General features: G+C 39.0%; 1 protein-coding gene across 1 annotated transcript in view; it reads right to left on the bottom strand.

The window, feature by feature from the left end:
* The window catches only part of CPED1 (cadherin-like and PC-esterase domain containing 1), a 147,778-nt gene that overhangs the window by 10,898 nt on the left and 122,435 nt on the right, over positions 1 to 14,445 (bottom strand). The window contains 2 exon segments of the mRNA XM_009883673.1: positions 7,111 to 7,247; positions 13,993 to 14,110. Of these exon segments, the coding sequence (XP_009881975.1) occupies positions 7,111 to 7,247; positions 13,993 to 14,110 (255 nt within the window).

The following is a 14,445-nucleotide window of genomic DNA, read 5'->3' on the forward strand; positions in this document are numbered from 1 at the left end:
TGCAGACAATTATATACAAAGAAGGAAGGCAGTCCACGCTTACAATATGTCCTAATTCTAAAGTAGGTTAACTTGAGGTTTTAAACAATTCTTTTAACTTGCAAAATCTCTTAATGTCTCCAGTCTGTCTATATCCATGTCTCTTTAATCTCCATTTCATAAGTCCATCACTGTAGATGTGTATCTATTTAAAAAGCAGTTCTCAGATATTAGCAGACAAGGATATCATTAACTTGCAATGTGGGTGAGAACATTTCTGTAAAAACACAGAACATCATTAGCAGAATAACAAACAGCCTCTACCAAGTTACACACAGAGAGCAGTTGGTAGAACACTCTAGATTGTTTCTCTTCCACTTCTGGTAACATATGATATCATTTTGGTATCACTGCATATGGGGATTTCTAATTGCAAAGGAACATATTCAGCTATTAATTACACTGATTTGGCAGATGTGGCATTTTTATCTCTTCATTCTACTGTGACTAAGATTCTGACAGATATTTTGTCCTTCTGACTGCATTTGGTCTACTCAACATCTACCACTGAATTCAAATGGCAGAACAAGTCTTTTCATGGAAAAAAAGGAGAGAAGAACCATGACCAAGGCCAATGAACATGATGCACAGATGTCTAGTTTTGCCAACCCTGTGTATTCTCTGGCAATTTAAGTGTGAAAAACATCACAGAGCATCAAAGACTGAGATCGACTCATCAACCTCTTTCCCATTTTTTCATTATGTCAAAACCAGAGCAAATCCCTCCCACTCCCTCAGTTTACACTATTAAATACTTTGGCATTGTAGGGCTTTACAATTTCTACACTCACACACAGATAAGCAGTGGATCCATGAGTGAATTTTCAAGTCTGCCCTGAGCTACCTAGCTGGCAGGTCTGCAGATGGGACAGCACACTCCTTTAAAACCAGTACCAGGAGAGACTAGCTGGGTAAGATCACTTCTTAAAGTGACAGTTCTAGCCCTGAAGTGCCACTATGCTGGGCACCATATGAAAATATCAGGTGGGCCTTGGAATAGCGTCACTGTTGTTGCCTGATGTTCTGAGAACATGGAGGGGGCGGAAGGAGTCAGAGCAGATTCCTTTAGAGCAGTCAGTATAACTGGACAAAATAAATAACCTTTGGGGTCCAGGTACACTTCAAATATTATCACAAAACTGACAAGACTGCACACAGCCCATCTCTGAAGGAGTAAGGTCTGAGACTCAGAACGCCTCCATTTTCACTCTTAAGTGAGCTCATTAGGAGGAGGTAAAGCAGAAGGTCAGGAAATTAGATCAGACAGCTAATGCTATTGAGTGTCTGGGTGTCCATCTGGGAAGGTATACTTATTCCTAGGAGAAGGTGTGGCTGAGGAGGATGAGTCAGGAATGAGACAGATGGCAGCATCACATCGGTGAGGAATACAGGTTGTTTCATGAGGAAAATTAACCTGAATGCTCAGAAACAAGTCTGCTAAGAGAACATTTAAGACTTGATGTAAGTGGGGGAGAGAGAAATGAGCCAAAGTGGACTTGTGGTTGTACAGAAAACTAGATCAGAAGTGTAGGTTATCTTCAAAGATGTCAGTCAGTTCTAACAACCATATTAGCTTTCAGTCAAGAGGTTTTTGACTGTTCAAGTAGGTATGAGCCATACCAGGACTGTATCACTGGAATCACGCAAATCTGTTTAACTCCAGACACTTGTTTTCACAGTGAAATCACAGCATTGTTGAAAGATAAAAGTCATTAAAACTAGGACCACAGAATGTGAAACCTATGGTCCCTGCCCTCTAGCCCTGACAGAGAGCTCTGAAGTCTGTTTGCAGTTGTCAAGGAAGGGCATCAGCAGTCACACTATGGAGACTGCGTGCTGGGATTGTGAAGGGAACACTCTCCCATAAGTAGAGAGAAGATCTCAGCTAGAAAGATGGGTGTCCATTCCTTGTAACCCAATGCACCCCAGTCTGGTGGATGCATAGCACAGCAAATCTGCACGCACAGAGCACCCTTTCATTAAGACCTTGTCTGCATGCAACAATCTGCTTCTAACTATTGGTCTAACCTTGCTGTGAGACATGTAAATCCTGTCAAAATAAACAAATTATTTTTCTTGTCTCTAAAAAAAAGAGTCCAGATGGAAGAAGAGGACATTTGTAGGTAATCCTACCTGCTTTTCAAACTGGCCTTGTGCAGAGCTGGCCAAGCACTTTCTCTTGTGGTATGCAGACCATCAGAAAGCATCTTTCAAAGCATCCACCTTTTGCAAGTCAGCTTCGTTTTCAGCAAATGCTTGGAAGACTCAAAGGCTAAAATAAGTAAGCCCCAGGAAAAAAACCTTCAACTAACCCAAGAGCTTTGATGAATTAGAATAATCATTCAATGTAATTGAATGTGTGGTAGCTATGGCCACATTTATTTCCATACAGTTGAAGAACTTACTATAGTCGTGTCTGCCATGTAGTATCTAATAAGATTTGAACCAGGGGCTCTGGGGATGATTCTGTATTTAGCTCTATGACAATAATGAGCAAAATGATGGCTCAGGTGCATAGAATACGAAAATTTCTTTACAGTCTGGCACAAGGCTTAGTCATGTACTGTTTAGGTCAATGGGGGATTTGTCTGCAGGATGACTAAAGGATCAGGCATACATAAGTCTGTAATTTTACCAGACAAAGAACAACACTTTCGTGCAGACAGATGTTTTCAGTGTCTTCTGTTGCAAATGTTTGGTGTGAAAAATTCCATTATAGCTTACAGGCTTTAAAAGATTGTGTAAGCATAGTGGAATTCACTTCTTAACCAGACCTATCATTATAAATTAACCACACTTAGGAAATTTAAACACCTGTAAGTCCAAAACACTACTTAACTTTAAAATATTATTAAGAAATTATAAGTTAAAATTCCTGTTTTAACAGCTGAATTTTAAGTACTTTAGCAAATATTGCCTTTTCATATTTCCTGTTCTTAATTACACATGACTCAATGGTACTTTATTATAAGACTAAACTCCGAGTAGTATTTCGCAATGATAAACAAAATACATATCCCCCCTGCTATTGAGGCCAGCTTTCTATATGCTGCTAATTGGATAAATAATTACCTGTTAGAACCCCTTTTCTTTCACCCATTTTTTAAAGTTCTTGTACAAAAATCAAAGCATCATATCTTAATAGAATTGTATAAATATTACAGCAAAAACTCATTAACCACAGTTACAGAGGATTTTGTTGAGCCAATATAATACAGATACAATATTTCTATTATGATTGCCTATTTCTTTTTTTCAACTAGAACATACATGTGGAGTTCCCTAAGAACTACACAGCCGGCATCTTATTGCCCTTAGTTAGAGTTTAAAATGGTGGAGGAAAAGGACTGTAGATATTAAAAGTGGACTAAACGAAAATCTCCTCAGCCAGAATCACTTTAGCCTCAACACTTCAAAATTTTCCTGTTTACTGTGTCTGAAATCCAAACATATGACTGACTACTCTTGTGAACACATCATAAAGCAAAAGAAGGCCTCACAAACTGGTTTTGTGCATGTATATCCTTTCTCCACCAATCTGAGCGTTATTGTTTCACTGCAGGTGGTCTTACATTTTTATGAAACAGAAACAACTTAGCTCAAACAGAGTTTTATGTGCACACAGATTAAAATAGCGGTTAATGATGATGTGAAATCAATTGGAAGTCATAATGGAAAATTAATTCCTGTTACAGAGAAAGGAGATGATAATTGTAGAGATGAGCTCTGAAAAACAAATCAATTTTAGTATGACATGAAAGCAGCCTGTAGTTAGAAAACAAGTTCTAAAGCATTTTTTTAAGGTTTATTTATGATGCAGATAAGAAAGAAGGGCTCTGTTTGGGTGACCATAAACATATTTCAGAAACATTGACAAAGGCATAAAAGAAATTAATGAGCAAGAGATACATCTGAATGCTGCATTTTACCATTGTTCTATGAAACATGAGAAAAACAGAATGATTGCACTCAAAGATACAGTTGATCATCCATGTGCTGCATTTCAGCCAAAAGAGTGTTCACTTTACATCTTATTTCATCAGTTGCTGAAGTGCACCCAGATCAGGACACAGCACAGCAGAACTCATTGCATGCTTCCTTTCACAGTCATTAAAAGTAGAAAGACAAGTAGGCTTTTTTTCTTTTTTCCTTTTTTTTTTTTTTTTTTTGTTTGTGTGTAAATCTAATAGGGAAGCATAAGAAAACAGCCTGCAGTTATCATAGTTGGAATTTGACAGTGACATAGAGATTAAAGTCAAGACATAATCACAGGCACTTACATTGTTTTTAATGTCTTATTATGATGTTTTTAATTGTAAGAAGTAAAGCCAGAATCCTGAAACCGAATTATATATTTTTTTATTATATTTTTTTCCAGGACAAAAATCAGAGACTTCAGCCTAGTGAATCCTTAATGTCACTGCTTGCTTTACCTGTGATTCCTGGTGAACTCCTACATGACTCTGAATTTTTTATGAAGGTATTCAGAAATGAAATTCAGTCATAGAAGGCAGTTAGTGTTTTGATGGAGAGTATCACGTCATTTGACCTAAAGACGCTACAGACATACAAGTCTCTGCTTTCCTGAGGAAGGATTGGTAATTATGTGTGGTGTATGGAGGTTTTATTGCCTCAGTTCAGAATAAACTTTGAGCAAGAACTCAGATGTAGATCATGATACATGACTCCTTTCTAAAGGATTTTGAACTCCAGAGACCAAAGTTAGACAAGTTGAATATTCAGTGTGGTGGCATACTAAAAAACCCCACAACACAGAGGCACACAGGTTAGTTGAGCCCATTTTGAGAAGTGGGTACATGAGTGAGTTCTGTTCCTCTTAGCTAACTTCAGCAAACAACAATATAAATCAAACAGCATTCTAGATCACCTCAGTGCCCTCACTTGGGTTGATGATTTTTGCCCTTCTGTTTTGCACTCATGCTTTTTTGTGACCTGCTTACCTTTCCAGGGTTGAAACCTTCTGTTTATTTTATTATGGAAACTATGATGCCGCTAGTTTTATAAGTCAGTGATCTCTGTAGTGCATAAAGACAAGGTATATAGTGGTTTGAAACTAATATCACAAATTAGGAAATATAAATATTTTTAGATGGTTACCAAAATATCTTGTGTAATAAAAATGTATTTGTTCACAAGAATTATATCTCGCTGGCTACTCAACAGCTCCCTTATAAAAGATCCAGGTTGTTTAAACATATATAATAGCACGCAACGCAACTGACAGGCAAAAGTCTCTTTCAGTGAGCACCCGAAAAAAAAAAAAACATTTTCTACTACATTGCTTAGACTGTGTAAAGTAATTCTAAAGTTTGCCTTAATCACAGGGAGAATCAAGACCTATCACCCAAGCAGAGGATAATTTTTGCTCATCTGACTCAGGTATGAAGAAAGCATCTCTTAGTCCTTAAGTTCTACTGACACGAGGGAGATGGTCCAGGCTCTACATTTATTTATTTGGTGAAAGAAGCAAAAAATGTTATTGCAAAATGCCACACAAAGTTAAAACCACTGCAAAATGATGACAAAAGTCAGAGGGAAAGATATAGGAGAAATACATCAAAGGGGAACATGTGTTAGAGCGATGGCTTTAAAAGAATAAACCAGTTAAATAGATACCAGTGAAAAGGTAACGGGAGCAATTCAGCAGATTTCTACAGAGCAGTGGTTACCAGACAATGACAGAAGACTTTTGCAAAAGATGCAGAACAGGAAACAAGAGCAATTAGTTTTACAGAAATTTTTCTCACATGGTGTTAATGTAGATCACACAGGATCTGGCTGTCATCTGACACTAGAATAGATCAGTGACCTCAGAGACTCAGAACACAGTGGAATTTGAATCAAGCTCACAAATGTTCATTTCATACACTTGGTTTTAATGGACCCTTAACAAACTCTGTCCTGTTTTTGACGCTAGTGAATGTGAGTAGATGGATCCAGGAGGTGGGAATGTCAGCATAATCCTCCCAGCAATATCCTGGCAATCCACTTCCATGGTGGCATATTGCTCCTCTGCCACCCTTCAATTGTCTGACCAAAGGGTGTTTGCTTAACAAAGCAGCCCGATGTCTATGGAAATTAAAGACCAAAGCAAAGCTACCAAATTCTTCTATATTTTTTGCTGTGGTCAGTGCAGAAGTTCTTGTTTTGTACATCAGGAGCAAATCAAGCTTCTCCTCTGTCATAGAAACCTATGGTTTTTTTAGAAAAATATTTTGGGAGAAACCCACAGCTCTATAGTAATGGAGAAAACCACAGGCAAAAATGAAGCCAAATGGCACTGAAGGACTTTGTGCAGGACAAGAAATGACCAGAAAAGGAGGTGGAAATGTTAATTGAAAGACTATTATTTTTGTATTTGTCTGTATAGAAATGCTCTCGGATTTTTTCAAAATGCCACTTCTAGTTACTATTTTGTTACCTAGACAATACACTATAAAAATCTTTATAACAATTAATTACTTACTTTCTGGATACTTGTATCCTCAGTAAGGTACCTGAGCCTCAGATCAGAGCTCTCTCTCAACAGTTTTACAGTCATAGCATGCTTATTAAGGAGACCTTGTATTTCCAAGCAATCACCTTAGAAGCTTCACTACAAGAAAAGAATGTGCAAGAAGAATTGGTAAGATTAGTGTGCAACAAGCAATGCCATGCATTAGGTACGCAGCAGAAGAAACCCAACTTGCACGTCAAGTGTGAGACAAACTGTGACAATGATGGAAATCCATCCTCCACTTACAGTCCTTATATACTCGCTGCAGGTCTAACTGGCAACCACCTACACCGTAGGTCTTGAAGCTCTACTGGTGTCACCTGAGCTCCTACGTGAAATGGCAGCAGACAACTGTGCCTGCATGTGAGGCTAAATTATGGATAATTGTTGGTTTTCTTTCCTGTGGATTTTCCATCTGAATCTTTTCCCAGTTATAATAAAAAGGGATTTTTCCTACACATCAATCATGACATTGTTTTTAAAGCTTCAGGACATGAAATATAAATAAGAACAATTAAATAAGAACAAATTAAAACGTAAAATCTGTTACGTACCCTTCTTCCCTCCACACAGCGCTGGAGCTCAGGCTTGGCTAGCACGGAGTATCTGCAGCCGTGGGGCTGCCACGTTATTTCTCTCCAGTCACAGGTCCTGTTGTCAGAGCAACTGAGGCAAGGGACAATCCACTGCCCTGGAAAACAGCAGCGGGATGTCAGCACCTCCTCTGTATTTTTTGTGAGTAGCTTTATTATACAGCAAGTGAGATTTTTTTGAGCATTTTGTCATGGGAGTTTTCCCTAAATGAAACGCTCCCCAACCCTTTGAAGAGATGATTTCCTTCCTCTGTGTTATGCTCTTTTCATTTAGCTAGGGTGGGAGTTCTTCCTTTGCCTGAAAGAGCTGCGAAAAAGAGAGAAAGTTGGCAGTTGTTTGTGGATTCATTTCTCAGTTCATGTTGCCTTTCTCGTAGCAGCTTGCCCTTTCTCCACTGAAGGGATATGAGAAAGGGAAACGGGGTGAGGGGGCTGAACGCAAAAAGAAAATATTCACATTCAGAAGTGTCTAAAGACAAAGTTCATTCTCATCTACAACTAAAACATCTAAAAGGTGGGTGGCTGGTCGAAGCTAGGCTTTGAGAGCCCCATGATGGAAAAATGATGCAGGAGAGAGGACGGATTTCCCTTGAAAATACTAATTTCTTTACTTTGTAAGAATTCAGAGGACTGTCCCAGACTACACATACACATTTCAGAAGGTGAAAGTAAGGTGAGAGCAATAACCTATGTGATTTTATTAGAGCCTGATCCCTATTTTCAAAAATGATTTTGCAGATTAGGAGCGTAAAGTGGGATTACCAAAAGTCAGTGGGTTTCAGGTATCTCTTATCTAAGGATGAATGGTTTTGTTATTTTGGTTTTCTAAAGCTGTTCATTTCCAAATTCCTACTGGAAGTCTCAGGGATTTAACTTCTGAAGGAAGACAGAAAAGTTTTGAGTTGCCTTTATATTCAGATCAACGCAAGGAACCCTTTTTCTAGCCCATACAAGTGCATCGTCCTGCCAATATCTCGCAGTGTCTATGTAGCTCTGCCAACAAAACCAGCTTTTGCTCTGATTAAAGGCATTGCTCAAGGAAGAGCACAGAGACCCCCAGGTCCTTGTGTCAATGCTATCAGGCCTTGCTATCACGGCCGGGTTTCTCACCGCAGCCCAGCAAATGACTTCAAAAGCAAATGTTTGCAGAGTGGACCTGGCCTTAGAGTTTGTGACTGTCACAGCCAGCCAGCAGCTCGGAGCCAGCTGGGCGTGCTTCGCTGTGCGTGATAGGTTGCTGCTACACAAGAAGCCACAGCAAAAAGCCAAGGCTGCTGTCTCTCGACATTTATCAGGCCAGGGACAGAGTGGGAGGCTGAGTGAAGCAACTCTGCAGGGTCCCAGCGGCCTTGGGAGAGACGGCTGCTACCTCAGGAGCAAGGGAATTTCCAGGGAGGCAGCCTGCACTTGCACTGAGCACAAGTCCCAAGCAAATGCTTGGTAAGTAGCAGGATGCTACTAGCCAGTGCTTTGGTAAGTAGCAGGATGAGTTGTCTCAGCAGATAAAGAGGTCCTTCTAAATGAAAACATCAAGAATTGTTTGTATGGGAGCCCGCACTGGTACATCTAAGGGCAGAATATATCCCACGGTGCTATGACCACGCAGCTCCAGCTGCTGTGGAAACCTGCACAGCTGCTGCTACTTCTGCCCCACACATAAGACTCTCACCCCACCTTCAGCTACACTTGTAGATGATGTGGAGCGAACAGTGGCAGACTGAACCAAAACAAAAGCCTGGACGCTGGCTTTACCACGCTGTGGGTCAGTGAGCGCAACCCAGGTCCCCCGGTTCCCATGGGTGCAGGTGCCTCCTGAAGGCTGCCCCTGGGCAAGCATGGAGGAAGGGAAGCAGGGGCACTCAGGACCACGGTGGTAGGGCATAAGCGGGGAGATGAAGCTGCCCAGGGCTCCTTGCTTAGAGGAGTTTCAAACTTGCATTGCATTGTCTGTGTCCTAGTCACTTAGCTATTTGTCCTCAAGGACACATTCTTCTTACCAGCTGAGGACCATCGTAAAGTTCAAAATTCATTAGGACAGGAAAATAGCATGATTGTAACCTGGTAATTTTGGGGGGAGAACAGAGACCTGAACTTTGATCCCTGGGCAAGATCTTATGTAGACTTTTTACCTAGGGGTTAAAATTAATCTTTATGTAAAGGTACAAAGTTGATAACCAGGTTTTGGAGCGGCTAGTGCGCTTCCAGTTGAATATCCCTCTCCGCTGGGAAACTGAGAGCTGAATTTAGACAATTCATCTTTGTTGCAGCCTCCAGTGCTGGCTATTGTGAATCCATTCCTCACCCTGGCCCTCCCTTGGCTTTGAGGTCCCTTGCTCCAGGTTGTGGCCTCCTGGCTACCCCTGGGACCAGGCGTGCTTTGGCCCTCCAAGATTTCTGTCACCACTTGTGGATCTCACCCTTAGCTCCCTCTGCACCCCCTTTGCAATCTACGGCTAAAGGGCCATTCCCAGCTTCATAGCAGTTGTAGGAAAAGTGCAATAGGTGCCATGCAAACACCTCTTACTGCTTTGTGCCTTTTGAGTAACAGTGCAGGGACAGAATGGTTGGTTGGTTTGAGGTCTGGCGTCAGACACTACCACTACTGTAAAATTCTTCATAAATGATCTGAAAGTTGGTTTGGGCAGTGATATATATTTAAAAATTATATGAAAACTGGGCAGTTTTTTTCCTGACATTGTAATTTTTCTTTCAACCCCAATCCATAAAAGTTCTGGCAATGTCTACATCTTAGATCCCTCATTTTATAGAATTTTATTCTTAACATCCCACACATTTATGAGCTGATCTGGTTTTAGGTAATAAACTAGAAAAGTAGAACTATATAAAATGAATATTGAGGAGCTGAAACATCTGAATAATAAAAGTTTAAACTTTGGCAACTGAAAGCGATAAGTACCTTTGAAAAGCTTCTTTCAAATAGTTTGGTTTATATTCAACAGCTCTCTAGTCATATTAAGAAAAAAATAGATCCATTTTGGCATATGCTTAAGGTTAGTGGCAAATGTAAAAAAAGAGAGAACAAGGATCTATGCGGATAAACTCATGTTTATAGGAAGCACTGGCATTTCATGCTAACAGAATAGTTGCAAGTTTTGGATTTACATAGATTTTTTAAATGATGCGTGTAAATTTATGCATTTTTAATCCAATTATTATGAACTTTTCCAATTGTAACTTCACAGCAGTTATTCAATGCATTCTTAACCTTCAAAATAAGACTGTGTTAAAAGAGAAAATGAATCTCATATATAAAAGAAGACAATTAACAGTGAAAAATTGCAATCACTATTAGTTTGAAAATTAAACTTATTTTCTATTGCAATTATAAGTTGCTTTTCCCCCATTTATATAAGGTAGTAGCACATAATGCAGCTGTCAGCACCATTTCAATCAGCCTGCATTTTGTGGTGCTTCAGCTGAAAGAGTTAGCATCAGCTCTACCAGGCATGGGAAAGTTTACCTACAGTTCAATGTAAGAGAGCAGGAAAGTGAGAGCTGCTGTTAGTTTATTCACAAATTAAAACCTGGTAAAACCAAAGTTTTACGAAAGCCTGCAAGTAGGGGGTTTTCACAGGAAGAGTGAAAGTAAACTGGATTTTTTGGCTCATTGGAGCAGTTTATCAGTTGCATACATAAATCTTCTGCTTAAGATAAGAGATTGTCAGTACTCCCAAAAAACGGTCTCCTAAAACAGCATGAAAATAAATATACTTTTAACATAGTTTGTTAGGACTGCTTAACTTGTATTTAAAAAAAATTAGCCTAAAGTTAAAGGTTTTGACCAATAAAGGTTGTCCCCTTAATTTGATACTTTTATCTCTTCATTCAGCCTCTTTTATTTTTATTTAACCTTTCCCATTGTCATAGCCACAAATGCACACATTTTGCTTTCAAGATCAAAAATGAAGTTTTTCTATAGTGCCGAACAATTATCCATATAAAAAGAAAAAAATATTCTAAACTGACAACTCAAAATTTAAATATCTAACCTAAACTGATGCTAAAGATAGTTTGCTGATTTATGACTAGTTTACTTTCACATTTGGTGTCTATTTGGCATCCTAAGACTTTTGAAACTTTTTCTCCATGAATAGGCTATAGAAATATTTTTTCTTTTGCTTTTAGCATAATTTATGAAAAACAAAAGTAAAATTATTGGTAAAAGGACAGGAGTGATTTTGATGCTACAGAATAAGTGGCCTTAGGCCTACAGTCTTATGTCCAAAGTGAAATTTGCTCCTCATATCCAAAGGAGACACCCATTTTGTTGAACATCAGTTTATGTCTCTGCCGGACCCAAATCCAGGTAGCTGTTGAATGCAAAGAGAGAGCTCATACAGAATTATGTTAAACTGGATACAGTTATAGAAAGTGTGGAGAGCGGGATACAACTAAGCCACGCACGTCATAGCAGCGAGGCAGAACATTAGAAGTGAAGCTGTGATCTCTTACCCACCAGATTTTGCAACTGTCTGCAAACTGAATTTCCACGGACTGCAGTGGCCTCACTCACCTGCAGGAATTTAGCACAACTTGGGGTTCTCATTGTCTCTACCAATTGTATCTCTTTCTGAGGAGCCAAACACACGGTTAGTGCTCGCTGACTTCTGTGTTATTGATAATACAGCAATACTGAACAAAGAGCTCATTTTCCTATGATAGCCTGGTTCAAACCCCATGGAATCAAAGGAGATTTTCTGAAGGAAAAACGGTCTTTCATGCTATAAAAAATCATAATTTCATTCCATGATCTAAACAAGATGGAAAGAGAGAAACTTTCCCTGTTGAATATTCCAATTTGTATTCACTGATTAAAAATTAAAAAAAAAAAAAAAAGAAGAGAGAGAGAGAGAAAGAAATGGTGTAAATTAAGCGCATATTTGGATGCTGAGCTTCATCCAAAGAATAGTGCCATGGTGACTAGGAGAGTGTGTGGTCAGTTCTGCCCTTGGTTAGACCCTGAACTACTGTCTCTGCACCGCATCAAAGGACTAGAAATGAGACATGCAATCCTGGTTGTATTGACCTGCAAAACAGACTTCTCTATTTTACCATTAATGTCAGAGGAACTAAGGTTTCATCTCTCCCTCTGCTGCTCTGTCTCAGCCTCTGCCTATGCCTGCACAAGCACAAGCTTTTGCTAGCATAGATACATTTTGCTGTCATAGTACCTTGGTGTCCCTATACAATTAAGCTGTTCCCTGGCATAAGAACAGTGTTTGACACCGCCTTACTTCTGCAGAAGTTTTGAGTTTTCTTCTGAGAGGAAACGACATTGCTTGGCTACTCTGAAAAATTTAACTGAAGTAAAAGAGATGTTGGTGCTCTAGGTGGGAATTTGCAATTGCTCCCATATGCGTCAGGAAAATGTTCGCTGCCAGGATTAGGATATCCTTCAGTTGTTACAAATTTGGAATGATTTTCCACAAAAAGCCATGCTTTCCAGTTCCAGTTGGAAGCTGTGACGTACTAAACCTATACAGCCACTTGCTGCCAGATACTGCAAACCCCAGAGACAGGCTCATTAAGACACCTCTTGGCAATCTTTGCTCTATAAGCAGAAATTATTCATCCCTGTTTAATATACTTGTCCTTTGAGACCACATCTCCTGAAGCTCGTTTCCATTTTAATTGTATATATTATTCGCAATAAGGCTGTAAAAGGTATTTTATATTCAGCTTCACTTAGCTAGATGCAGTATTCAAAAGAACCATGTTATATATCAGAAGAAACAGACTGTCTTCCCCAGAAGGACTCTTCTGTGGATTTGGTTTGGGCTTCCTAGTCAGAAACTTTATGTCCCGATACAGCAGCATAGGATGGGTTGTGCTTCTTTATGATTCACAACTTGCTGTGTGATTAAAATATGCTGCTAGGCACAACGGTGTCTCCTTTGTGTGTTCTCTTCATGTAACACAAATTAATATATGCCTCTGTTTCACATGAAGTGATGCATTCAGGCAGTTCCCACATTCCTTTTACTCTGTATTGATTATTCCCTGAGTTTGTGCAAATTTACAGCTGTGAGAAGCTGCTCCTATCAATGGCAAGATAAACAATACAGTTGTGTTAGCAGACCATCCAGGAGCATTAGGTTATTTTTCATTTGTCTAATAAAGAATTGAACAAAATTACTTATTGTCTAACCAAGCAACAACTTAAGCTATGAATAAGACGGCATACCTGAGTAGTCCTGTGGATAACTTGGATTTGTTAAAGTACACTTGCACAAATCTTCCTGCAGCTGAGACCTAAACATGAATACCTGTCTGACAATCTGTCGTAATCTGGGTTCTCACTAAACCAAAGAGCTGTCTTGATTGTATCGGTTGTTGTACAATGTTTGATTTGTCCATCTTGTTTTTTAAGGTATCAATATATGTAAACACACATACTTTACTGTTTGAAATTGTAAATTGTTTTTGTGTTTCCAATATAGAACTGGAAACCTAAAATTCAAATGGGTCAAAATATTGTGTTCTTTTTCTAAAGCTAATTTTTATTTTGAGTGGATGATCCCTTCCATTTAGAATAAAGCATTTTTATCTTAAATGGTTTTGATGGAAATATTTCAATGCATTTTAAAGGCTACATGACGACAACACAAGCAGTGGTGGACCACTGATTAGAAGCTTATGAAACAAAAAATTGTCACATAAACTAATTAACTGATTTTAAAATCTGGAACTGTTACAAGCGATTAGTTAAATTTGTTGTGCCTGGGTTAGTGCATGTCCATAGAAAAGAGGAAACATCATTTCTAGTTTTACTTTGATGAGGTGCATGAGTTAATTTTCAGAAAAAGAGGATTAAGCACAAACCTTTTGTGTCTCCAGCTTCACAGGTTTTAAACACCGTCTGTGAAATTGCTGAGAGGTATTCATGAGACAGAGGCTGCAAGCCGCAGGACTCCTCTGGACGAATCCGAGAACCACAGTCCTGAAATAAAATTAAATCTGTGAAAAAGACAGGACTGCACCAATCTGTATGAGTTTGAAATTCCTCTTTGAAGAGGAAAAAACTTATTTGGGGTGGCTTCTGCAATTCATTCATCCTTTGCTGTTCAATACATGTTTTTAATACAAAATTTTGAATCCTTTTTCCATTCAGACAATGGTTTTGTAATAAATTTTCCCAATCCACAGTAAATGTACAAGATACTACATTTGCTAAAGATTTGAGAAAATTTATTAAGGCAAACATATATAAGATTCATGTAATGTCATGTCATCTCTACGTACCATACAATCTCTACCTATTTGCCCTTAGTGATT

The sequence above is a fragment of the Charadrius vociferus genome, unplaced genomic scaffold, assembly GCF_000708025.1.
Source record: "Charadrius vociferus isolate BGI_N301 unplaced genomic scaffold, ASM70802v2 scaffold43, whole genome shotgun sequence".
NCBI classification, from domain to species: Eukaryota; Metazoa; Chordata; class Aves; order Charadriiformes; family Charadriidae; genus Charadrius; species Charadrius vociferus.